Below are 26980 nucleotides of genomic sequence, written 5' to 3' on the forward strand. Positions count from 1 at the left end.
AGGCTCCAACGCGGGCTTGAGCTCATGACCCTGAGATCAAGACCTGAGCTGAAATCAAGAGTTGGATGTTTAACCGACTCTTAGACACCCAGGCTCCTCAGTCTCACATTATTTTTATTTCTTCCCTTTAGAGCAAAGAAGAATGCCAGGCAGACACACAACGTCTATTATTGAGGAAACAGTTTTATGCCCCTTCAAACTTGGGATTAGATCCTAAGAAAAGAATACATTTTTTTCTCCATTTTGCAAATACCTTAGACTGAACTTGATTGTTGAGAATGATGCCCGTGGCGAGGCACTGATTTCTCTTTCTAAACCAGGATCGTCTGCTCTGCCTTTAGAAAGATTTTCAGCAAGAATTGTAATAAACAAAATCTACCTTAAGTTGAGTAGAAAATGCACTCAAGCAGAGTAATTAATTCAGCCAACATACCCTTTGAAATACAAATTTTGGAATTTAAGGGAATTAGTGCAATTTGGCAAAAAGGTTTGTGGTCAGACAGATTAGGTTCAAATCCTGCCTCCATCAATTATGGACTCGTTGAACAGATGATTTATTCACTTGAGCCTCAATTTACTCATTCTTAAAATAGAGACGATGATGATTCTGTCATAGGATTATTCTGAGGGTTAAGTATGATAATGTATTTAAAGTCTAGAACTGTAATTAACACATAATAGGGAGTTAGTAATTGATACCAAAAAATGTTCAAATTCAGATGCAGTTAGGCTGTTAGCATATTCATAAGCACCAGAGAAGTGCTTCTCAAAATTTAATGTGTGTATGAATCACTTGGGAACACTTTAAAAAATGCAGATTCTGACTTAGCAGGTCTGGGGGGGTTGGTGCCCAAGACTGCATTTATTGTGCTCGTAGGTGGTGTCACCGCTGGGCCTTGGGATACATGTTGAGTAGCAAGGCTATAGTGCTAAAAATAAAGAGAGATATTTAGGATTTGTCCCCTGACTGCATGTGATGAATCTCCTTGGGAGAATGGCAACTCCATGGTAGAGTTAGGAGAAAGAATTGTGTATTGACAAAGGTTAAAAAAATTTTTCTGGCTGGCTCAGTTGGTAGAGCACGCGACTCTTAATCTCAGGGTCATGAGTTCAAGCCCCACATTGGGCGTGGCGCTTACTTAAATACATTAAGTGTTGAACTACAGGTGATGGTGAATGGATATTCTAGGGACAGTGCCTCGGAGGAGGGGGGTGTTGGAAGGTGGAATTACAGCTCAGGAGCAAGGTTAGGACTGAGATGGAGAATGGGTTGGCAGTGGAAGCCAAGGGGGTAAGTAAAGTAGGTCTCTGAGGGGAACAATTGGCTTTGAGGGAAGGATGGAAGAAGAAGAAACAGGAAGCAAGACAGAACTCCGCAAGAAGGCCAGCAGATTAATGCTTCAGAGATCATGACGTTCAGGGATGTACTGTTGGAGACAGTGGCTGATTAGTATGTGTGCATGCACACATGTGTGTGCAAGCTTAAAGATTTAACGAACAAATGAATGGAAGTAGAGGCAACATCTCTTTTGAGAAGGTTAGAAGAAGAAGGAAGGTGGAACATGCCATTTTATTTAGGGATACCAAGGTATTTTCCTCAAAAATACCTACTAGCTTATTTCCCTGTATCTACTTTTATCCACATTTCCTTTTTGTGCCATATACCCCAATGGCGGTCCAGTGAAGGCTGTGGTCCCCTTCTTAGAATAATGCTTTTGAATGAACAAATGAAAATACATAAAGCTGCATCCTACCAAGTTCATGGATCCCCTAAATTCTGTCCATGGACCACTTGGGAGGTGTGGAACCTAATTGAGAACTCTTGAAAGAATAAGGTGGGAGTGACGTGAGGTGAGAAATGGGGGAGAGCATGCAATAGCCAGGACGAATAATACATAGTAGGGATGTGCATAGATGAATGTAATACTGTTGAGCACACAGTGCTAGTCGGTGGTGGGATTCAAACCTGTACCCTCAACCATTGAACTCGGCTACCTGGGCCGGCCTCGGAGTTACTCATTTCTGTTCTTTCCTTAGTCTATTCTTCCCTTTCCTTTCCTTAGTCTTAAAAGCTATACTTTGAGAAAGTATAAGCTATTAGTATGGAGTATTAGCTATTTATATGTGTTTAAAGCAGTTTTTCCTTTATAGAAAGAAAATCGTTGCATATATTCAAAGCATGTAGGAAGAGAGCACATATATGTAATTTATTAATGAAGAGTGTTGTAGGGAGTTTGAAGACAGTAACCTACCTAAAGATAAGCCTTTACATTCAAAGTAAGTCTTCATAGTTTTTCACCTCTCGGCCATGGTTAAGAGCTTGGACTCTGGTGCCACACTGTTTGGTTGGCTGTGTGACTTTGACAGTCATTTGAGCTCTCTCTCAGTTCCTTCTTTATAAAAAAAAATAATAATAGCACTAGTACAGAGGTTTGCTATGTGGATTAAATGAGTTGGTACCTGTAAGATACCTAAAGAGTTGATGGCACGTGGTAAGTTCTTAGTCAATGTTAGCAGTCATTAGTACGTTTTAAAAAAATGTTTTAAATGAGAAAACATGAACAATTATTAGAGTGCATGTTCAATTAATTGTTACATTAACATTGTTCATAGATATAAAGTCACCGCTGCAGTTGCATCCTTGTGCATCTTGGAGTTGTGACTTAATCCTTTTAGAATTATCTTTGTGCCCTTGATTTAATTTCTATATCTGTTTCGTTATAATGTCCTTTCTTGTATCTTTAATGCTTCCACTACAGATCAGGTTGTTTGAGGTGTCAAAAATTTGACTCAGATACATTTGTTGTACATTATGTTAGCTATTGATTATTGATTGCTTTTCTTTCTTTCTTTCTTTCTTTCTTTCTTTCTTTCTTTCTTTCTTTCTTTCTTTCTTTCTTTCTTTCTTTCTTTCTTTCTTTCTTTCAGAGGCACTGTGCAAGACTCTTGGGATGCAAAATGAATATGTTGTGGACCCTGCCCTCAAATTGCTCGTAACTGCAGGGGAGACAGACATAGACGCAGACGTTACGTATAAATAATGGTGTCAGGAATGCTGGGGTGGAGGGTATGACACAGGGTGGTCAGTGTATAAACCTGAAGGATGAAAGAGATGAAGGGTTGGAATATCTGCGAGAAGGATGAAAGAGATGAAGGGCATGAGGATATCTGGGGGGAGGGCATTTTAGGTAGAAGGACTAGCTGGTGCAAAGGCCCTGAGCTGGTGGTGGCTCGGCATGTTTAGGAAACTGCGGGGAAGACTATGTGGCTGGAGCAGTGTGGGAAAGGGGAAAGTGATAGGAGATGGGGGCAGGGACTGTATCATGATTACTTGTGCCCAGAACTCTTGGAGAAGAGTTCAAGAGGAGCTGACATTGAGAGGGCCTTGAAGATGGGGTAGAATCTCCCTTCTGGAGAAGGCAGGGAAAAGTATATGTGGCCAAGGGAACAAACTGCTGAAAGAAAGCAGATGGAGTGGAGCCATGGTGAGTGGTCTGGTATTATGACTGTGGCCTAGGGCCTTGCCACTCATCGAGAGCGTAATCTACAGAATGGTGGTCTTAGCCACCAGCCAGGCGCCTGTGAGAAATGCAGAATCGTGGGCCTCTCTCTGCAGACCTTCCGGGACGGAATGTGCACTGTAGTAAGACAGGTGGTTTGTGAGCTCATGCCAGTTTGAGAAGCACTGGCTAGGGTAAATCCTTGGTTTCAAACCCTGGGGTTCCTTGGAGGTGCCTCGGGCTGGTAAAGGGGGGCTGAGCTGGTGGGGGGAATTGAGCCCCAACCTCAGCTTCATCCAGAACAGCTTGTTTTTGTCCTCCTCGTCATCTTTTTAAACTTTTTTGATTGAGGGCACTGAATACATACTGTGTAAATACAAGGGCAAATATGTACAGGGGGCAAAGTTTCTGCAGCCAAGAAGATTGAAAACCACAGAGGCAGATGATGAGACATGTTTAGGAGATGGTAGAAGAGGTGGTTGGAGGTCAGATTTTAAAAGGCCCAGTAGCTGATGTTTGCCAGTGAAAAACTTAACAACAGTTCTGGTGAGGGCCACTTTAAAATTTACCATGAATCATATTATATGCTCTTTAAAACCATTTCTTACCTTTTCTTTCTCCTTAAACCTCCCTCTAGTGTTTTGTCCCTTTGCCCTCTTCCAGCTGGTAACCTTTAATGCTTTAGAAAACACTGGACCAACAGAGGCCACTAACTTCCATTCTTCCCACCACACAGGCTGCTAAATTTTGGATAGCTGAATCCATGAGCCCACAGACGTGCTGGAGGGCCGCACTTTCCAGTTTGGAAGCCACTAGTCACATGTGGCTATTGACACTTCCTTGAATTAAACTAAATCGTAAGGTTCAGTTTCTCATATCGAGTGCCCAAAAGCCACACGTGGGTAGTAGCTCCTGAGCTGCGCAGCACGGGTGTAGACGTTGCCATCCCTGCAGCACTGTCTACTGGACAGCGCTCCCTGCGCCGGGACCTCCCCACTTAAAAACAAAATAAACAGCCGGAATAACCAAAGTCTTGTTTGACGTTACATCCTCACTTCAGTGTCCACTCTGCTTCTCCGTTCGTTTTTATGGCAGAAGCCTTGTCTACTGCACCTGCCTCCTGCTGTCCGTCTGCAGCTGCTGGCTCCCTCCCCTGCCACTCTCCCCGAACCAACTGCAGCCTAGCTTTCATCCTGCCCGCTCCGGGCACACAGCACGAGTGAGCACACAGCACGAGCGACGCTCATGTTTTTGAATCCAGGGCTCCCCTTTTTCATGTCTTCTCTTGTTTTCCTTCTGCCTCACCTGCTACTCCTTCATAGGGACCTTACGAGGTTCCTCCTCCTTTATCCAGTCTCTAAAAGTTAGAATGCCCCAGGACTCTTTCCAGGGTCTTCTTCCATAACTAGGTGTATTTTACCTACACGATCTTTCATTTCATGCTGATGACTGAGAAATTTTTATCTTCAGCTCTGAGTTCCCTGCTGGGCTCCATATTCAGTTTCCGAGATCTCTTCCCTCACAAACCAAACAGGCATCTCAGACGTGACCCAAACAGGGCTCTCCATCTCCTCCTGCCCCACTACCCCACCTGCTGTCAGGCCCTAAGCCAGTTTCTTCCCCTGTCTGTAAATGGACTGCCATCTTCCCGACTGCTCAAGCCAAAAACCTTGGCGCCAGCCTTGCTTCCTCTCTCATTATCACTACTACCTTTTCTGAGTCCTGCATATTTCTGCATATTTCTCTCTTTCCAATATAAATTCCCCTTCTCCAGAACACTATCGTAGTCTGCAGGTCTGCCTGTATTCATCCTTGCCCTGGTTCCATCCAAATTCTCTGCAGTGGTAGCAGAATGATCTTCCTGTCACTTCACGTCTTCAGTGAAAACCTTCCAGAGGCTTCCTTTTGCATTGTGAACAAACCCCATGTTCTTCTCTGTGGCTTGCAAGGTCTTCCTGGCCTGGCCCCTGCTTCCTTCTTTGCCTTCATCCTTTCCCACTGTTTTCATGACTTCTTCATTCCAGCCACACTGGGCTTTCTCTGTTCCTTAAACAAGCCAAGCTCGGGACCGCTACAGAGCTTCTCCATTTACTTTCCTCTTTGGAACGTTCTTCCTTCAGGTCTTTGGATGGCTGTCATTTTAGTCTCTCAGCTAAAGGGTTGTCTTCTCAGATGGTCTCTCTGACTGCCTCTTAAGTCATCCTTCACTCATGTTACTCTTGTTTCCTCTGTGACACTTCACACCATTGGAAACTGAGTTGTCTACACATTTATTATTTATTTCCCCGACTAGGATGTTAAATTCAACAGCAGCTTAGACTGTCTTATTTATAGCTGTGTCCCCACACCTAGAGCAGTGCTGATATGTAATAGGTGCCCAATAAATATTATCGAAGGACTGGCTGAAGCTGGAGTCTGTAAACTGTGGGCCATTAGTGCTCAGCTGGTGTACTGTGAGCCTTTCCACATTAAATTTTCATCCACGTACGTGTAAAATTCATTTTTGCTATGAGTGAGCACGGAATTTAGAGCATTTTGCTGAGCGGGTTGGGCAGTACATTAAAGAGTGGGGAACTTGCTGCATGTCAGTGTTAAGAGGTGTGGGGTAACCACAAGCTAATGCCAGAGAAAGGGCTTTGTTCACAGCAGCACGCAAGAACTTTGCCTTGGGCACAGCGCATAGGAGGTTCAGCAAGTAAACCCCTTCTTAGGTAGACTGTCACAGTGTTGAAGGGCCACCGAGTGAATTGTGTGAAGACTATGAATGCATTTCTAAACTGTCTGAGACATTATTGAAGAAGAGTGCACTGCAGTGTTATTTCTGGTTTATTCCCTGTACTTTGGTCTTTTAATGACTTCAGGTATGCCTTGAAGAATTCTAGTGGTCAGAAGTTTGCCATAAATTAAATTAAAGAATCTATAACTGACGTAAAAATGGTGCTAATGCCAACATCCTGAATCTCTGTGGGTATTGTTCCACTGTGTTATATTTCTGCCGGTTGGTAGTCATGGTGCCTCCTTCCCATATTTGCTTGGTTATTGTTGGCTATGTGCTGCTTCTTTCCCTTGGACAATTACTTGGGGGAGGATTCTCTGAGTCTTAGGGTGAAAGTGTGTCCCTCTAGAGAGGATTGTTTGTCTTTGCCATCTGGCAAAGGGGTGGCTAGGGTTGATCCAGACCAAGGCCATTTTGAACTAAACTCATAGCCTGGAATTTTTTGAATCTCATAATACATACATAAATTTGGACTCATACATAAATTTGGATTGCAGTGCCCTGGCGGGGGGATGGAATGGGTTTATTTTTAGCTTGTACTTACTCTGAGGGTGTGACTCTTTTGGATTCTAGGCTCACGGAGAAAGGGTTTCCTATTAGACCCCCCACCTTGGGTCAGCTCTAGGCTCTGACTTCTGTTGGTCTCAACCCTTGAGACCATCAGAGCCCTGAGGGCCAAAGTGGCTTCTCAGACTAAGCTTACTACTCCCACATCCAGCTCTCACTTCGCCTTTGGCATGCTAACTATTGCCTCCTCAGTGCTTTTATGGCTTTAAGAAGATGTTTACAAAATATTTTATTCAGGATGTTTAGTTGTTTCCAGCGGCAGAGTTGGGCAGAGTTGGTCTTCGTAACCCAGTTGTACTCTGTTAGTGTAAATGGAGATCAGCATCAGTTTCCCAAGAGATGGGATAGCAGGTGGTAAGCGAGGGAGCGACAGGGCGGAGCCTGTGGTGGTCCTGGGGCTGGATCACTCAGTCAGGGAGTTGGTGCCATCAGAGGAAAGACTTTCCCGGAGACATGGCCGTCCTTGGGGATTGGCAGTAAAGACAAAGGGTGTGCCCAAGGGATGTTCTGGAAGTAAAATCAGCTGAATTTTGTGGCCACTCAAGGGATTGGGTAGTGGAGGACAGCTCCGGGTTTTCTGGCTTGGCTGCCTAAATAGTTCTCTTACCCTTCCTGCTCCGTTACGTTATTATCTTTTGGTCTATTAGCCAAAAGAGTCTGTATCAGCTGCACTTGTGTAACTAATAAATGGAAATGATAGTTCCAATTTGAAGTTTTCTTTTTTATTTTTTGAAGATTTTATTTATTTATTTGACAGAGAGAGACACAGCGAGAGAGGGAACACAAGCAGGGGGAGTGGGAGAGGGAGAAGCAGGCTTCCCCGCGGAGCAGGGAGCCCGATGCGGGGCTCGATCCCAGGACCCTGGGATCATGACCTGAGCCGAAGGCAGACGCTTAACGACTGAGCCACCCAGGCGCCCCCCAGTTTTGAAGTTTTCAGAAATGTTTCGATTTATAGGCCAATCCAGCATTTGATCGATAACTCAGCATTTGATGTCCTGAATGTGACTAGAATCTTGGGATGTGGCTTAATGGTCCAGCTTTAACTAGTACTTTATTTTGTAAAAAAATGTCATTTTCATATCTAATAAAGTTCTACTACCAAGCCTGTCATTGGTGTGCATATTTTGATATTTTCTCTAATAAGGCCTTAGAGAAAGATGTATGAAAAAGACAGTTTTTGCTTATAGGGAGTTCATAGTCTTACAGGGAAGATAGGCATGTAATTATGTAAACAAGGTGGTAAATTGGTGAATGAACAGAAGTGCCTCATTCAAGGTTTATTTGGTGGTAAATGACAGTCATGAAAGTCTGATCAGCTGAAGGAAAAACAGGGAGGGTTGTTGGGTCACCCCTGGAGCAGAAAGGCAGAACCCTCACCTGAGCCTCACATAGCCTAGGACCCAGAGTGGTTCTTTCCTCACTGTCTTTCTGATCTTTGCATCACTTTTCACGAACCTTTTCTCTGGGCATGTTGGCTTTTCTTGGCTGCTTTGTGCAAGTAGACCCCACACAGCTTCTCAGCTTATTTGCCCCCAGATCCAGGACCGTGATGGTGGCAGTTAGCCATTCTGCATCCTCATTTCAGATTTCTTAAGAGTGATAGAAAGGAGGAGAGACAAAAAGAGAGTTGGGGGCCATCAGATCCAGCCAGCTGTGGCCACAGGAGCAGGGCCTCCGGCCGTGTGGGCTTGGTTGCCCATGGCACTTGAGCGGAGGGTCAGTGACAGGTGTCAAGCCTTGGAATCCTCTTGAGTAGCACCCCTCCTCCCAACTTTTTAAGCACAGACATCACACACAATAAAGGAGTGATAAACTGCCCCAGGGGGAGTTCATGTTATTTGGGTTGGATCTTGAAGAATGAATTGTAATTAATCTGGTGAAGAGACTGGAGGAAACAGGTTCTAGGCAGGGTTGAGTAGCATATGCAAAAGCAGAAAGGGCCTGTGTCAGTTTTAGGGAACTGCTGAACCTTTCTTTTTCAGGTGCTATTATACTTCGCATCTTCTGTTTTTCTGGTTTTATTGGTTTCCCATTCTTTTGCACATAATTCTATTGACATTATTTCTGTTCGGATTAATTTCTTTAGGCTTGGTTATTGAGGATTAGAATCGTATTTGCAAGTAGCTCAGCACCTTGAAGTCTAGAGCTTAGTGTTATTTGTAGTTGTAATAAACATGCTTTGTTTATGTTTCCTCAGCCTGCACTTTGAGGAAGGTAATCTGTGTACAACCCGCCAATGACCTCTGGGGCGTGGCGTACCACACAGCCTGCCCGGAAGCACCCGGGTGCCTGGGGCACGTGTGGGCTGAAATCACATCGTGGCCTGCACGTTGTGGCCGGGGGCTGCACTAGCCAGAGACATGCACCCTTTCTGTGATTTGCCTGCACGGAGGAAGCTTATTTTGTGATGGGCACAGAGGGGCCCCCGGTGCTAGCAGCTGCCCTGTTTTGCCCTGCTTTTCTTGGGTCATGCATCCAAAATTTCTTATGTCAAATTCCTACATGTTGGCATCCTTGAGGAAGCGTTCAGGTGGTGTTTAGGCTGGACAAAAGAGAAGAAAATGGGATTTATTAAGTTCCCTTACAGATTTGAATCTGCTTTGGAAGATGCATAATCACGCTGTCTTTTCTGCGACATGGCGTGTTTCTATAATGTGAAGTAGTTGACACAAGATGGATAAATAGGGAATGATGGCATATGACGTGGACATTGGTACATACACAGTTTTCCTTGAGCATTGCTGCAGTCTGGGAACAGCAGCTACATTCAGAGTCCGCTAACAAACAGCCAGAGGTAGCTATCCAGGTAGGATGCAGCAGGACTGGGCACCTTGCTCATTTCATCCTTGGTCTTCCTCGGGACTCAGGGGGCCAGGTGCCTCAGTCTTAGAAGTCATGATTTTGCGGTTCTCTCCAATCTGTGTGCATTTTTTCCTGATCTTTATAACTTGGAAGCCTAGTCGTTCCTTATAGTCTTTCCCTCGGGTGATCTTCACAATTGTATTTTTAAAGATAAAGTCCATTCTGTATTTATTTGGAATGAAACAATTTTGAAGACTCATATGTCTACTTTTAGCATTTTATTTATTTATTTTTTTAAAAAGATTTTATTTATTTGAGAGAGAACAAGTGAGAGAGAGCACGAGTGGGAAAGGTCAGAAGGGGAGGGAGAAACAGACTCCTGGCTGAGCGGGAGCCTGACATGGGGCTCGATCCCAGGGCCCTGGGATCATGACCTGAGCCGAAGGCAGACGCTTAACCGACTGAGCCACCCAGGCGCCCCAGCATTTTATTTTTTAAGCGTTTTGGTGACAGAGTTCTGTAGGTTTTGAGTGGTCTGCCTACCATGTGTTTTTGGTGTGTATACAGAACTTAGTTTTTCAGGAATACCTATCACATTATAAATAGAAACATTTGTATTGACCATAGCTGCATGCCCAGGCTGGAATCCCTCTGTTCCCAAACACACGCACTGTCATTGTCATTGTGTTGTTCTGCTTCCGGGGATAACCAGGCATAAATGTGATGGAAGCCTTGCTGACTGAGTCATCTATAGTCTTCAGAAGTTTGAAGACACCTCTAAATCAGCAGAAACTTAATTTCTTTATGGTCCCCTTAGATTTCCTTAGTGATCCTCCTGCCTGGCCAGGCTGCTGTGTCCCACTCTCTCCCACTCCTAGGCATCTCGTGTGTTTGTATGTCTTTCATGAGTCGGCCCCGACTCCTTGAGCTTCCGTGGTCCAAGACTGCCTGTCTCAGTGTGCTACTGATCAACTTTACCTTTTTGAAAATTTGCTCTAGCTCTCTTCTGTGCCCACAAACCTGAGAAGAAACTTTCTTTTCAATGGACCCCTCCCTCATAGAACCAAGACCTCAGGCTTTTACTATAACATGAGGACTTGGAAAAGTTTCCTCATAGAAACAAACGGCCAACTTACAAGTGAATGTTTGGAACACAACCCATTCATAAATTAGATTTTGTCTGCACACAGATGAAAAGTTCAAATGCTTTGGCATAGAAAGAACTGTTCAGAAACAATTATGATAAAACCATAAAGCACTTACTTTTTTTGGCACATGGAGCCAAAGTAGGAGGACAGGAACAAATTTAAGTGAAAAAAAAAAATAGGTTAAGAGAAACTAGTGTATCCTTTTGTCTCCCTCACTTTTCTCTTGCAGTTTGCCATCAGATATTTACATATTTAAAACATGCCAGTGAAGATTTGTCCAGTAACAGCCAATAGTGAACATTTTTCTTTTGTGTTGTATGAAACTTATTTCTTATGTTTATTTAGGTGAACTACAGACATTCATGATGTCAGTGGAATTTAAGTTCTAATAAGTACAGAGGGGGATCTATCTTTCTCCCCCTATACTTATTTTATATAATAATATATATATGGCATGTACTCTCTATGGAAAACTTGAAAAATAGAGATAAATATAGTAAAGAGTTACTCTAATCATTCTATTCAGAGGCAGTCAGTGTCAATATTTTGATGTGTATTTTTCAATCTTTATTTATTAAAGATTTTATTTATTTATATATGTATTTACTTATTTATTTATTCATTTGACAGAGAGAGACACAGCGAGAGCAGGAACACAAGCAGGGGGAGTGGGAGAGGGAGAAGCAGGCTTCCCGCTGAGCAGGGAGCCCGATGCGGGGCTTAATCCTAGGACCCTGGGATCATGACCTGAGCGGAAGGCAGAGGCTTAACGACTGAGCCACGCAGGCACCCCTTCAATCTTTATTTAAAATCTCATTGAGATTATACTGTCTATATATTTCCTCATATCATTATGTATTCCTCGCAATGATAATTTTTATTTATTTATTTATTTAAAGATTTTATTTATTTTTTATTTGAGAGAATGAGAGAGAGAGAGAGAGCGCACATGAGAGTGGGGAGGGTCAGAGGGAGAAGCAGACTCCCCGCCGAGCAGGGAGCCCACGCGGGACTCAATGCAGGGACTCCAGGATCATGACCTGAGCCGAAGGCAGTCGCTTAACCAACTGAGCCACCCAGGCGCCTTCGCAATGATAATTTTTAATGACTGCCTAATAATCTAATGAAGTTTTAATAGTCTATACATTGGTTCCATTTTTTTTTTTTTGCTACCATAAATAACGCTGTAGTCAACATCTCCTCATATAAAACGTTTTCCTGTTTTGGTTGGTTTCCTTAGAACAGATTCCCCTTTTGAGGAATTACTTGGTCAGAGGGTATGAATATGTTAAGGCTCTTGGTACATGTTGGCAAATTGCTTTCAAAAAGGGCCGCACTAGTTTGTAATCCCAGCAGTGTGGGTGAGAGCTTCTTTATCACGTCTCCTATTTGAGTATTCCTAAATTGTACAGCGAGGATGGGAATAAAAAGATATGCTTTTTTAATATATTTTTTAAAGGATGCTTTTACTCCATTTAAAGCTCTGTTTATAGGCATTTTCGGCAGTTGAACATATGTGCAGTGTGGGGGCGTCCATACTGGGGAAGGGAGGAGCGGCCGTCACGCGTGCTGTCTGTCCTCTATGGAGAGCTCTTTTCACTGAGTCATTCATCACAATCTTGTTCTTCATTCAGGTTTAGAATCCTCAGGTTCTCTGAAACAGAAGCCTTGGTAATTCCCTTTTTTAAAAACGAAAGTCACAAGACCAACTATATGCTTTCCTAGAAGTCCAGGGAAATTGGGGGTCGAGATAATAGTAGGACAGGAGGTGGTCAGTTGGAAGCCGGTGACTTTTCAGTCAGAGTACTTGGATCCCAGAAGCTGTTTTGTGTTCGACTCAACTCAACTGGCCATACTCTACATAGCTTTTATTATTCCCAACCGGATAGCATTTATGGGCAGGTAAAAGTCTTCCAATAGAATACTAGGAATCTGTAGTTGGTTACAACAGGAGACTTGATCAGTGGATGATTCACATAATACTGTTCCGAGGATGTAATGCAACACACCCACTGGAGTCCATAATTAGCATATATGTGTTTGTTTTATAAAGGCTGAGTGTTCTCACCCCTTGGTAGTCCTGTCCATGGCTTGGAGCTCCACTCTGCGTGCTGTCCCCTCTGCTCAACATTATCTGATGTAAATATGTCAGTCACCGGTGCTGACTTTACAAACATCTTGCAGCCTGGCAAGGCCAGGTAGGGGAGGTTGAAGCTTCGCCAGGTAACTATGAGTGCCCAGCTCCTTTCTTAGGTAACTCATATTCCAAAAGGAGAAAGCAATGTAATTTTTCCTTTGAACAGAAGTGAACAAGTATATTGTGTATTTTCATGAATAAAATTTGTGGGGCACCCGGCTGGCTCAGTTGGAAGAGCATGCCACTCTTGATTTCAGGATTCTGAGTTTGAGCCCCACATTGGGGGTAGAGATAACTTAAAAAAAAAAAAAAAAGAATAAAATTACCTATTTTAACGTTTAACTCTTTTCCATAATCTAAAAAGTAACATTTTTTTTTTGCTGAAGAGAAAGAATTCTTGAGAACATTGAAGAAAATAGAAGGGACAAATGCAGAGCTCTCTTAGAAAGAAAGGAAAGGTCATGCTTATAAACCATAGTCATCCAGATAAACTGTTATTTCCACTTTATGTGGATGTATTTTATTGTGACAGTGGTAACTACAGTTGCCAATTTTCAGGAGGCCTAAAGTACTGACTATTTCAGATGGATGCAGGCTTTAAAATTAGCCCCTGGATAATACATTTCTTTTAAAATTGAACCTTAATTGATTTTTATTTTTTAAAGCTTGAATTAAGTAGAAAATTAAAGGCCTTTTATAAAAAAGATGGTAATATATATTTAAACTTGGATGATTACTTAATAGAGAATTATTCCTATCCTATTATTATTTTAAAATATTAACTGACATGAAAAGCAGAAAATATTGCATCTTGTTAAAGAAGTCTCCTTAATTCTTGTTTAAAAGTCACAGACCATTCTGAATAGGCTTTGGGAGGGGTGTTGAGTGAGAACATAGCCAGTATGACTTTTCAGTATTAATAAACTAAATGCACTTTTTCATTAATTTCAAAATAAGAACTTTTTAGAGTTATGAATATAAATCTTTTATGCTTTCTTTCTTTAAGAAAGTACTTATGTGAGAAATTTCTGCAAGAGTTCAAAAAAGCTTCGGTGCAGAGTAGTATTGGGAATGGAATTAGTTGTTTTCCACTTAACCAGAGTGGCCAAATACTATTTCAGAACAAATGTATTCCCATTTCTGAACCTCCAACACAAGAAACCATTTAAGAATTCATTTCAATTTGGTTATTTTAAGAAGAAAAGACTGTTCTGATGGCATGTGGAATAGTCCTGGTTGAGCTAGAAACATTTACTTGTAACTATTGGGTACACCAACTGAGGAGAGACCCTCTTATCCTGTTTCCTTAAAAAGCAAAACCAAAACATGGATGTTTTCTTATAATAAACAAATGGGAAGTAATAGAAGTATCTAGTAGTGTGATGTTTGGGTTAAATGAAATATGATGTATCTGTATATTGAAATACATTGTAGCTATTAAACAGGTTTATGGAGGTCAGTGTAACTGCTGTGGGCAACTGATGGGCTGAATGAGGACATAGCCAGTATTTTAAAATATGACATGTCTTAATGTAATTAAAGGGGAGGAGGAGGGGAGGGAATGATGGGTGATTTTTTACATTCTACTTACATCTTTTTATAGTTTGATTTTTAAAAAATATTGAGCATACAGTACTTTTACAATTAGGATAACAAGACATGTTTTCAGGTGTGGTGGGTGGGAAAAAAATCTCTTACATATTGAATTTGGATAGGCGGAAAATACTTGTACATTCTTGTGAAGTAGATATATTTGCTTGATATAATGGATTTGGTTTCTTTGGGTAGCTGTCCCAGGAAGTGCTTTGATTATAAAGCATTATCGATTGTATTGGGAGAAACTATTAAGTGTCAAATGATTCTGAAAGTTGTTACTTTTTGTGAGCTTGAGAAAAACAGAGATAAACTGGAGTGATTACCACTAATTTTCCTAAAGGTATCTGAGTTTTTATTGTGCATCCCATTAGTGAAAAAATTTGAGCCTATTTCCTCAATATGTAAATCCTTAACACATTTCATGTTGTACTACTACATTATTTTGTTTGTTTTAGAATACAAAGACTTTTTTTTTTTTAAAGACAGAGAGTGCTGTGGGAAGGGGCAGAGGCGGGGAGAGAGAGAGAGAGAGAGAGAGAGAGAGAGAGAGCATCTTAAGCAGGCCCCACTCCTAGCGCAGAGCCCTACGCAGGGCTCCATCCCATGACCCTGAGATCAGGACCTGAGCCAAAATCAAGAGTTGGACACTTAACTGACTGAGCCACCCAGGCGCCCCTAGAATACAAAGAAGTTTTAAAGCTGCATTAAAGATAAAGTAAATATTAACAGCTAAAATCTTGCTCTTGTTAAGAACGTTATTAATATATCATATGTGTGTTTTTAAATGAAGGCTGTGTGGGTGATTTGTGTCATTGTTTTTAAAAATCTTTGTGAACACTTGATGATTTGCAAGTCTGGTTCTACATTCAACTGATTTTGTTATTTGGTTTGAAAACTTACAATAGCTTAAAAAAAAAAAGTTACCTCACAAAGATATATTGATCCAAATGGATGAAGTGCATTTTTGGCTAAGTTTATTGACTAGTGAATCTCGTTTTCAAACGAATACAGAACTTTTGGTTAAAATTTGTCTGGTAAATTTCCTTTTTTCCCTGATATCATTAAGTTCTCAAAAAATGTATTTCAGTTTATATTAGTAGGATGGTGGAGGGTTGAAGTAAACTTTTTACATTTGTCGAGAATTTTAAAATAGATTATAAAACTATTTCTAAGTTCTCTGTAAATACAAAAGCACCCCTCTTCTTAAATTTCCGTCTCCATAGTATGAGTTTCTTTCCAAAAAGCAGTTATTTTTTGAACATTTTAGAACCTCATCTTTATCTTGAAGGAACTAAGTAAAGTTCATTTAAAAAAAAACCTGCCAGGTAGCGCATTACTGGCAGCTACTTGTGATCGTGGAATAGGTCAGTAAATTTAGAACAGATTATATTTACATAAAAGAAAAATATGTTAATCATCCTTAAGACAAATTCTTTTTATGTATTTCGCCATGAGATAACTAGAACACCTCTGTATCGGTGCAAAATATTTTTGTGGTCACTCCCTCCTCATCACTTACAGATTTTGTTTTTTATACCACATTGATGGCATCCTACCATAAATAAACGGAATGGATGACAAGGGACCATCTGACATGTGAATCCAGACGAGAATCCAGACGAGGGTGCTGATGTTGATATAGCTGCATTCGTTTCCTTCAAAGATAAAAATAACTATAAATAGACATTCTGAGAGTTTCTTCCTAAACCCAGCAGATTGTCTTGCTCACTCTTCCTCTCTCCCCTTAGGAGATTCTACAAGCAGTATGCATGCGATGGAGTGACTCCAGATTTGCACCTTTTCATCAGGTTCTCTTCATTTTTTAGATTCCATCTCAAAAAATCATAAAATCTGGGTAGAACCAGATGCTACTTTTGATCCCCACCCTCTCACCCCCACTTCCTTCATGTTATTCATGAGAAAACAGACATAGAGAAAGAGATCGTCTTCAGTTAGGACTGGAATCACATTTCCCTACCCAGCACCAGGCTCCTCTGTTCAATTCACTTTATCTCTGGATAGCGTGTGGATGACCCACAGCTACCCAGACAAACTAGTGGAGATCTGTTGATAACTGACTTCCTAAAGACAAATCTCCTTCTCAAATCTCTGTTCTGTTCTTTTGCTTCCCAAGCATATGGCCTTGGAATCATCTTCCTTTTTCTTTTTCCTTCCTTTTTATCATAGACACGTGCTTCATCTAGATGTTACTGAAATGTGAAGAATACTCATAAGTAGAGCCTCATTTCCTGAGAGGTAGCCTTCTAAGTGAATCAAGATGCAATGCAGAATCTCTCTCTTTTTAGTGATGAAGATGAAATCCTCATAACCCATCTACTCTCCAGAAGTCTTTGAGACTTAACCAGGAAAGCATACATAAATAAAACAACACACAAGGTAAAAAATCAAATTGTAAAGAAGAAGTTGGAAATATATATTTACCATAACATTGTACACAGTCCTGGTTAAGGATGTTGACATTTGAACTTGAATTTTTTAGTAGCCGTGACAAAGCTGTGTCAGAACTATCCTTGTCTCGTGGGAGGACAAACACTGGTTTCATTTTCACTCCCTGGTTCTGAGGGAAATTTGCTGTAGAGGGCAATAAACAACAAAATGAATGGCCCCAACGGAGTAAGAGAAGATTAAAGTGATTGGATATGCATAACTATTACTGAATTCCATGAAAGCCACGGGCAAAAATGCGACCCAGGGTTGGGGACTCAGAATGACATAGCCCAGGTGTATGGCTTTCTCCCAATCCGGCGTTTTCTGAGATAAAACTTGAATAAATGATTACTTCAAGAATCAATTTTTCCAGTCTGGCTTGGTGATGAATTGAGGTGATTATTGATTGCCTAAAGGATGTGTTTTTTGCATTGTTGACTGAACAAAGATTCATATGCTGTAGAATTAGTACCTTGGTATGTAGGTAGTGCACACCATGTTTTATTAGGTAAAAGGAGAATCTGACTTCATAAAAAATGGCCACCTCTGTCAAGGGGAAGGTCATAGGCAGGACCCGGGTGTTTCTCGGAAGCATTCTACTGTAATACTCAGTTGAAGACCCCCGATTCTGAGCTATAGAGCAGGGAAGATAGTGTTTAGGGTAAGAGATAACAAGCAGCTACCCTCATGATAGGAGAATCTAAAATCAGCTTCCATAATATGTTTATTTAGAAGCATATTCTACCCTGCACTTTTCCTCAAAGAATCTGATATAGATTTTGTTTTTTTTTAAGATTTTTTTAATTTATTTATTTGAGAGACAGAGAGAATGAGAGAGAAAGCACATGAGATGGGGGGAGGGTCAGAGGGAGAAGCAGACTCCCTGCTGAGCAGGGAGCCCGATGCGGGACTCGATCCCGGGACTCCAGGATCATGACCTGAGCCGAAGGCAGTCGCTTAACCAACTGAGCCACCCAGGCGCCCAGAATCTGATATAGATTTTGGACTATTTTCTATTGTCCAACACACTGACAGGGTTCTGATACATGGTCCAGATTGGCAGTGACAAGGAATGTCGTCTTGACTCTAGTCCAAAGATGCTTTCTGCAACCTTCCTGTTCGCTAATTATTAGAAATGTCGTTAAGAAAGCTCATATTTGAGAAGTTGCGCTGCCCTGAAGTGTGTTCTTGAGAGTCATTTACTGAAGCCCCATCGGTCCAACATTTGCTGAAAGCAGGTTTCCCTTTCTATCAGGAGCTCCCAATGAAAACATTGGAAATGTGACGGATGAGCCACCTCAGCGTTTGTGGAATCAGGTAGGGCATCCATAAGTAATGACCGATTTTAAGTATTACAGTATTTCTCTTTTACCTAAGTGATATTTAAAGCCTTAGGTTTTATGAGGAAAAAGAAAGGAGTAAAATTTTAAACATTCAGTAACAAGAGGTTTTATAAAAACTGGGGGAAAAACCGCCCCCACTCTTCTTGTACGAGGATCCCTATATAACAAAACACACGATGCCGGAACAGAAATCAGTAATTCTGAGAGGAGGAGAAGGAATGAGGGAATAAGAATAAATCTGGGACTTTTTGTATGTAGAAGAGAAGAAAAAAGCGGTGGTATCTGGAAAGGCACTCCAGGTTTATTACCTGTGAGGTGCGAGGAGACGGTTCGGGTATTCGGGAGGTAAGGCGACAAGGACAAAGGCAGACAAGTGTGGTCCAGCCGGGCTGCAGGGAAGGCGGCTGGGGAAGAGCTCGGCGCTCAGGTTAGTGTCGGACCCAGGCTGTTTCCAATTCTAACCCTTCCTTTGCCTTGGACAAGTTACTCCTCCTTCCAAGCTCGGTTTTGTCATCTGTAACATGGGGTTGATGTTTCTTGCCATGTTGTTATGAGGACAGAACGAGGTAAGGTACACAAAAGCATCTGGCAGTCACAGTATTTGTGGTGCCTTCAGCAAATGTTAGGTTTTCTCTTTTTTCTGTGGTCGTGCTCTCTGAAGAAAAGTTCTCTTGAAAGAGGAAATCCTTCAGTCTTGTATCACTCTCTTGCACAAAGGGAGAAATGAAAAGCTTCCAAAATTTTGTTTTAAAATATTTCAATTCGTGGATGCCTGGGTGGCTCATTCGGTTGAGCGTCTGCCTTTGGCTCAGGTCATGATCTCAGGGTCCTGGGATGGAGTCCCGCATCGGGCTCCCTGCTCAGCGGGGAGCCTGCTTCTCCCTCTGCCTGCCGCTCCCCCTGCTTGTGCTCTCTCTCTGACACATAAAATAAATAAAATCTTAAAAGAAAATATTTCAATTCATGGAAAGCACATTATGATAGTGAATAATCTTGGGATGCCTGGCTGACTCAATCGGAAGAGCACATGACTCTTGATCTCAGGGTTGTGAGTTCAAGCCCTACATTGGGTATAAAAATTACTTAAATAAATAAAAATTAAAAAAAAAAGGGGGGAGGTGCCTGGGTGGCTCAGTTGGTTAAGCAACTGCCTTTGGCTCAGGTCATGATCCTGTGGTCCTGGGATCGAGCCCCGCATCAGGCTCCCTGCTCTGTGGGAAGCCTGCTTCTCCCTCTCCCACTCTCCCTGCTTGTGTTTCCTCTCTCGCTGTGTCTCCCTCTGTCAAATAAATAAATAAAATCTTAAAAAAAAAAAAGGTAGTAAATAATCTTAAAGATTTCCAATTTGGAGAACCCTAGTGATTTAAATGTGACCTGATACCGTATTGAAGACTTGGGGGAGGTGGTCCAGCATAGTGCCTGCATTCAGACTTAGGAGCCACTGACTGGGCCCTGCAACTTACTAGCTCTGTGACCTGGACAAATTAATTAGCCTCCCTGTGCCTCAATTACCCCTTTTGTACAATGTGGATATCACCAGTACCTACCTCATAGGGTTGCCCCCCACCCCAGTCGAGTAGTTTTGAAGATTAAATGAATTAATGTACATAATGTACATAAATTAATGTACATAAATGAATTAATATACCCTAGAACAGTGCCTTTCACTGTTGCTTCTGTTTATTATTATCATTATGATTCTTTTGCTGCTGTTGATTAAACACTAAGAAGGTCAAGATTAATGCAAATTTCAAGAGATATTTAACTGCAGAAAATATTTTCTTGGGATAAGCGATTATAAGACTTTTTTTCCCTTTCTTCAGGGCTCAAGTATTTGAATAGAGTAGTAAGCCAGTTCTGGATGCAGTGATGTACTTAGAGCGATCTGTCTTTTTTGATGTGAAAGTGTTGCTAAAGAAAGGCTGGAGGCAGGTAGCGGAGAGGCAGCAGGGTGTCGTGGCAACATGGTTGGTTTTCAGTGGTTGCGCTGCATTCGGTGGCCCTCCTGTGGTTCCACTTTCTCTGAGTGCATTGTTGCACATGGTACACGGCAGTGCACCTTGATGCATTGTTGACATTTCTAAATCGAAGCTGTACATTCCTTTATTGTTGTTTACAGAGAAATGCACGTCTCATCTAAGGAATTAGGACACTGCCAAGCAGTTTGTCAACATTTTTAGATGTAGGAGCTTTTGTTCACTGAGTGCTCAGGAGTCGGCTCAGTATGTGTTACGTGAGCCTGTGAAGGGGACTTGCTGTGGGCCCAGCGGCCTGGCGAAAGAGGAGGCGCTGGAAAGGGAAGGAAGCCCAGAGAGCTCCAAGGCTGGGCCCCAGCCCCGGCGCCCCGGCCGCCCCTGAAAACCCGGCAAGCCGGGTTTTGTGAAACTTCCTGGAAGAACCATGTGCCAAAAAGAGAATAGAAGGATAGATTGGTGTCTTTAGAGTTACAGACGGACAAATGAATCTCTAAGTGATTCTTTTTATGGTCTATATGATATGACTATATGATTGTTCATTATAGTCGATTATTTTGAGATACGCGATCAGCCCAGAACTTTTGCTCTTGGTTCTGGGTATGCATATATGTAAGGAAGTTAATGGGAATAGGAAAGCTTCAGCTTTTGTGAGGAAAACGTTTCCTGCTTGTAGAGCCCCGCAGTTTCCCCATTGTGTGCTGTCAGTGCTGCTGAAGAAGAACGTTAAGTGATTTCTGTAAGGTGGTTCTTCGCTTTGTGCCTGAGACTGTGTACAGGTTTATCAGATACAGTCCTTCATCTTAAGTCTGTATAGAATCCTGTTCTCTATTGATACCCTATTTTAATGATTTTGTGTGATCAATTTCAAATTTTTCTATTCATACTGCTTTTTTAATGGATTCAGGAACTTTTCTTGTTTTTAATGTTTCTAATGATTTTCATTTTGGTGGCCCCTTTATTCAGTGCTAATAAAATGTGAACTATATTCATTTTCAAATTGAAAATATTGAAATGTTACTAACCTACTTTGTTACCACACTCTCATTTATTCGTAGATTATAACAGAAAGAAGAGCTTCCTTTCTTCAATGACTAATTGGCTCCTTAATGTAGAATAACTGACAGGGAGAAAATAGTTTTTTTGACACCTACTGATACCACTTTTCAGGTCTCTGAAAGGAACCCAGGGGTTCAGAGTCCTCTCCCTCGATTCATTGGTGAGGTTTAAGTCAGCTGTAGTATGTGTAAGCGACTGGGAGATGAGATTTCCTTCAGGAGATAAGAACAACTGTCTAGGAGTTCCAGTTGTTTAAGGATGGTCAGCTGTCTTTGGGAATAATGCGTTTCCTGTTTCTGAAATTATCTGAGTATGTGCTGGGTCAGCATGTTTCAAAGTCTTTTTTCCACAGTGGTAGACAAGATGGATAAACATTCACAATCAGAGCGCACTCCCATGGGCAGAGGTGGGTTTGGGCAGCATTCTTGACATGCCGGCTATAAGCCCACCCCTCCTCCTCCCACTCAATGAAAGGGACACTGTGGTGGCGAATTTATTTACGCTCACATATAAAAAGTACGTTCTTAGGAAAAAATCTTTAATTACTATCGGTATCGAACGACCAAGAACACAGTTGATAACTGAGGAATTCTCAGTTACCAGTGTGTGTGACTGAAGTTGACAACTACTGGCCCCAAGGCCTGCTTTGGCCGGGGGCGCCATCCCCAGGTGGGTGACAGGGTTAGGCAGCCCCTGACTTGTTTAGTCCTGATGCTTTGATTCTGTGCAGTGATCAAAACTTCTTGAGGAGAATTTTCTTTTTTTTCTTTTTCTTTTCTCTCCTTCTTTCCTTCCTTCCTCCTTCTCTCTTTCTCTCTCTCTCTTTTTCTTTCTTTTTCTTTTTTATGGATCCTGGGCACAAGAGGAGAATTTCGTTTTTAAAATCTTTTTTTTTTTTTTTAATTTGTCAGAGAGAGAGAGAGAGAGCACAAGTAGGCAGAGTGGCAGGCAGAGGGAGAGAGAGAAGCAGGCTCCCCACAGAGCAGGGAGCCCGATGTGGGGCTCGACCCCAGGACCCTGGGATCATGACCTGAGCCGAAGGCAGCTGCTTAACCGACTGAGCCACCCAGACATCCTGAGAATTTCGTTTTTAATGATCCACTTTTCTTCTGAAATTTATTACTATGGTTCAGAGACATAGAGACTTCGATTCTTATGTGCTAGCCCCTTCTGCCTATTTAGCAGTAAGTGCTTGACCTTATACTAAATATCAAAAACACTGGGTTAAAAGAAAAAAGAAAATCAGTTGAAGAGAATGCACATGTACCTTGTTAATAAACTGCTCTTAAAAATGATACGCATAGGATCTCTTATGCTTGCAATTATACGTTATAATTTCATTCCCTACTTTTAAACAATCAAATTAAAGCAGAACCTTCTTAAGAATCAAAATCCTTTTGCAAATGTAAACCTTAGAGAATTCTTAAAAATACATACACGGCCTCTCTGCCCTCGTTGACATTAAATGACAAGATTGTCACCAGTAATGAGATTTTTCTCTTTGCATCTGTCCCGCAAGCATGAGAATAATCCTTACGAAACCACTGCTTTACTAGGGCTGGACACTTGCCGGAATAGCTGACAATATAAGAAGCAAAGCAGCTGTGCGTGGTGAGCTGAAGTGGGACAGCTGCAAGCAAGATGGGCATAAGAAGTGCTATAAGGGCACACCAGAGCACAACTTGAAATGATTTGGCAGGACAGTGAAATGCTAGGAAGCAGCCATAATAGACTGGGCATTTTCCCAGAAGTTTTCAAAGAACCCAGCAGTACTTCACAAATGGTCACTTTGCCATATGCGTGAGACGTCGTGACAGTTTCTAGCAGGTGACTCTGCTTACAAGGATGATGCCCGAGGAGGCTCTGGTGGGCTAGAGACCAAGGATCCTTTTGATAACAGGGAGCTGGAGCTGAGACTGTCTATTGGGAGGGAACTTCAGGTTTTCTGATAAACCTAAATCATGTTTCATTAATATAATGTGGTGTTTTTGAGGTAGTCTGAGGACAAGGAGAGCCAGTGGGTATAATTTTTTATTATGACTGTGACATGTAGCCAAAGAGTGTAATGACACAAACAAGTACAGTTCAAAGAATAATGGTGAAATGTGCTGGATGTAAGCTTTTGGGGAGGGCCCAGAGAGCGAGAAGCTTTAAATGGTTTTGACAGTTTCCTTTGGCAAAAGAAGTAGAAGGACTGGCTACAAGAAAAACAAGGAGTGGAGCGAAGGATATTTGTTGTCCGTGGACTGTTAATACCACAGATTTGGGGGCTGGTTTTTAATTTATAATGACCCAGTCAGTAATATCTTTGAGATTGGCTAAGTTTACATTTTGATAGCAAACCAATGGGGAAAATAAACTGAAAGACGGTTCGCCACAGACCTGAAACTGCAGGAGTCCGGGAGTTGGCATACTCAGATATATACGGAAAAATATAAGGTAATGCATTTGGAACATTGGAAAAACATTAGAAACATTTAGGAAAACAACAACAAAAAGAGTCTATGTTACATGTAAAAAATATTGGGCTCCAAACTTTTTGCTTTGTTTTGAAGATTTATTTATTTATTTGAGAGAGAAAGCAGGAGGGAGGGGCAGAGGGAGAGGGAGTCCGAGGAGACTCCCAGCCAAGTGCAGAGCCCGGGGCTGGACTCGGGGCTCCGTCTCATGACCCTGAGGTCACCACCTGAGCTGCCATCAGCAGTTGGTTGCTTCACCAGCTGAGCCACCCAGGCGCCCCAGGGCTCCAAACTTCTTGTTAGTATTTCAGAATAGGATCCTTCAGACAATTTCTAATGGGTATTGTGCTGACGCCAGTTGTAGCTAACGACAGCAAGGAAATGCTGGGCAGCTTAGGACAGGTATAAAGAAAGTATTTCAAGATCTTACACTTTTGAAAACTTTTTTTTTTTAAGATTTTATTTATTTACTTGACAGAGAGAGAGAGAGAGCGAGAGCACAAGTAGGCAGAGCCGCAGGCAGAGGGCGAGAGAAAGCAGGCTCCCCGCCGAGCAGGGGCCTGCTATGGGGCTCAATCCCAGGACCCTGGGATCATGACCCGAGCCGAAGGCAGACGCTTAACTGACTGAGCCAGCCAGGCGCCCCAGCAATTTTTAATTTTTCAAAAAAAATTTATTAGAGTGGGCGTGCACGCACATGCGCAAGTGTGTGTGGGGAGGGGCAGAGGGAAAGACTCCTCAAGCCGACTCCCCACTGAGTGTGGAGCCCACTTGGGCCTCAATCTCACGACCCTGACCTGAGCTGAAACCAAGTCAGTTGCTTAACCGACTGAGCCACCCAAGCACCCCTAAATTTTTTTAACTTTGATAATGAAGTATAGGTACATGCAATGTCATGTTACTTTCAGGTGCATAACATAGTGATTCGACAATCCTGTACATTACACTGTGCTCACCACAGTAAGTAGAGTTACCATTGGTCGCCATACGACATTATTACAGTATTATTGACTGTATCGTCTATGCTGTACTTTTCATCCTCATGACTTATTTATTTTATAACTAGGAGATTGGACCTCTTAATCCCCTTCACCTATTTTGCCCAACTGCATATCCTCCCTCCCCTCTGGCAACCATCAGATTGTTCTCTGTATTGGACTCTTTTTCTGGTTTTTGTTTGTTCATATGTTTTGTTTTTTTAGATTCCACATATGAGTGAAATCATATAGTATTTGTCTTTCTCTGTCTGACTTACTTCATTTAGCATAATGCCCTCAAGGTCCATGCATGTTGTCACAAAATGGCAAGACTTCATTCTTTGTTTACGGTTGGCTAATATACCACATGTTCTTTATCAATTCACCTGTCTATGGACATTTAGGTTACTTCCATATCTTGGTTATCGTAAATTATGCTGCAACAAACATAGAGGTGCGTGTATCTTTTTGAATTTGTGTTTTCATTTTCTTCGGGTAAATACCCAGAACTGAAATTGCTACATCGTATGGTATTACTATTCGTAATTTTTGAGGCATGTCCATACTGTTTTCCACAGTGGCTACACCAATTTACATTTCCACCAACAGTACACAAGGGTTCGCTTTTCTCCACATCTTTGCCAACACTTGTTATTTCTTGCATTTTTAAAAATTTTTTTTAAAGATTTTATTTATTTATTTGAGAGAGAGAATGAGAGACAGAGAGAGAGAGAGCACATGAGAGGGGGGAGGATCAGAGGGGGAAGCAGACTCCCCGCTGAGCAGGGAGCCCGATGCGGGACTCGATCCCGGGACTCCAGGATCATGACCTGAGCTGAAGGCAGTCGCTTAACCAACTGAGCCACCCAGGCTTGCATTTTTGATGATAACCATTCTGACTGGTTTGAGATGGTATTTCACTGTGGTTTTGATTTGCATTTCCCTGATGGTTAGTGATGTTGAGCATCTTTTTATGTGTCTGTCTATTGGCCATTGTCCTCTTTGGAAAAATGTCTATTCGGGTCCTCTGCCCATTTTTTAATCAGATCTTTTTTTGGTGTTGATTTATATGTGTTATTTGTATATTTTGGATATTAACCCCTTATTGGATATATCATTTACAGATTTCTTCTCCCATTCCATAGATTGCCTGTTCGTTTCCTACACCGTGCAAAAGCCTTTTATTTTGGCATAATCCCAATAAGTTTATTTTTGCTTTTGTTGACCTTGTCTGAGGAGACAGATCCAAAAAATATTGTTAAGACTAATGTGTAAGAGAGTACTGCCTGTGTTTTCTTTTAGAAGCTTTATGGTTTCAGGTCTTACATTTAGGTCTTTAATCCATTTTGAGTTTATTTTTGTATATGGTATAAGATAGTGGTCCAGTTTCATTCTTTTGCATGTAACTGTCCAGTTTTCCCATAAAAAAGAGTCATTTCCTTATTCTATATTCTTGCCTCGTTTGTTGTAGATTAATTAACCATATAAGCATGGGTTTATTTTTGGGTTCTCAATCCTGTTCTGTTGATCTATGTATCTTTTTTTGTGCCAGTACCAAACTGTTTTGATTACTGTAGCTTACTGTAGTATAGTTTGAAATTTGGGGTTATGAATCCTCCAGCTTTGTTCTTCTTCCTCAAGACTGTTTTGGCTATTGGGGGTCTTTTGTGGTTCCATACAAATTTTAGGATTGTTTGTTCCAGTTCTATGAGAAAAATGCTTTTGGTATTTTGAGAGGGGTTTCATTGACTCTATAGATTGCTTTGGATAGTATGGACATTATAACAGTATTAATTCTTCCCATCTGTGAGCATGGTACATCTTTCCATTTATTTGTGTCATCTTCAATTTCTTTCGTCAGTGTCTTATGGTTTTCAGGGTATGAGTCTTTCACTTCCTTGGTTAAATTTATTTTTAGGTATTTTATTCTTTTTGACAGAATTGTAAATGGGATTGTTTTCTTGATTTCTCTTTCTGCTAGTTCATTATTAGTGTATAGAAATGCAACAAATGTCTCTATGTTAGTTTTGTATCCTGCATCTTACTGAATTGGCTTATTATTTCTTTCTTTTTTTAATTTTAGAGAGAGAGCATGCAGGGCAGAGGGAAGGGGAGTGGGACAAGAGAGAGAATCTCAAGCAGATTCCATGCTAAGTGTGGAGCTGGATGCAGGGCTCGATCTCATGACCCCA

At 41.6% G+C, this 26980-nt stretch overlaps 1 protein-coding gene across 5 annotated transcripts in view; it reads left to right on the top strand.

Annotated features, from left to right (window-relative positions):
• The window catches only part of PIP4K2A (phosphatidylinositol-5-phosphate 4-kinase type 2 alpha), a 173293-nt gene that overhangs the window by 4870 nt on the left and 141443 nt on the right, over positions 1-26980 (top strand). Inside the window, exons 2-3 of one of the 5 annotated variants that reach the window (XM_027592633.2) lie at positions 16278-16337; positions 16717-16926. The exons of 2 other annotated variants lie outside the window; for them this stretch is intronic. Coding sequence is in view for 1 of the 3 variants with exons in the window: in XM_027592629.2 (XP_027448430.1) it covers positions 16278-16337 (60 nt within the window). In the remaining 2 variants the exon portion in view is untranslated. Of the gene's footprint in view, positions 1-16277; positions 16338-16716; positions 16927-18272; positions 18295-26980 lie in introns of those variants that run through there. 2 more of the 5 variants (XM_027592629.2, XM_027592632.2) reach the window with 2 other exon arrangements.

Source organism: Zalophus californianus, chromosome 9 (genome assembly GCF_009762305.2).
Source record: "Zalophus californianus isolate mZalCal1 chromosome 9, mZalCal1.pri.v2, whole genome shotgun sequence".
Classification (NCBI taxonomy): domain Eukaryota; kingdom Metazoa; phylum Chordata; class Mammalia; order Carnivora; family Otariidae; genus Zalophus; species Zalophus californianus.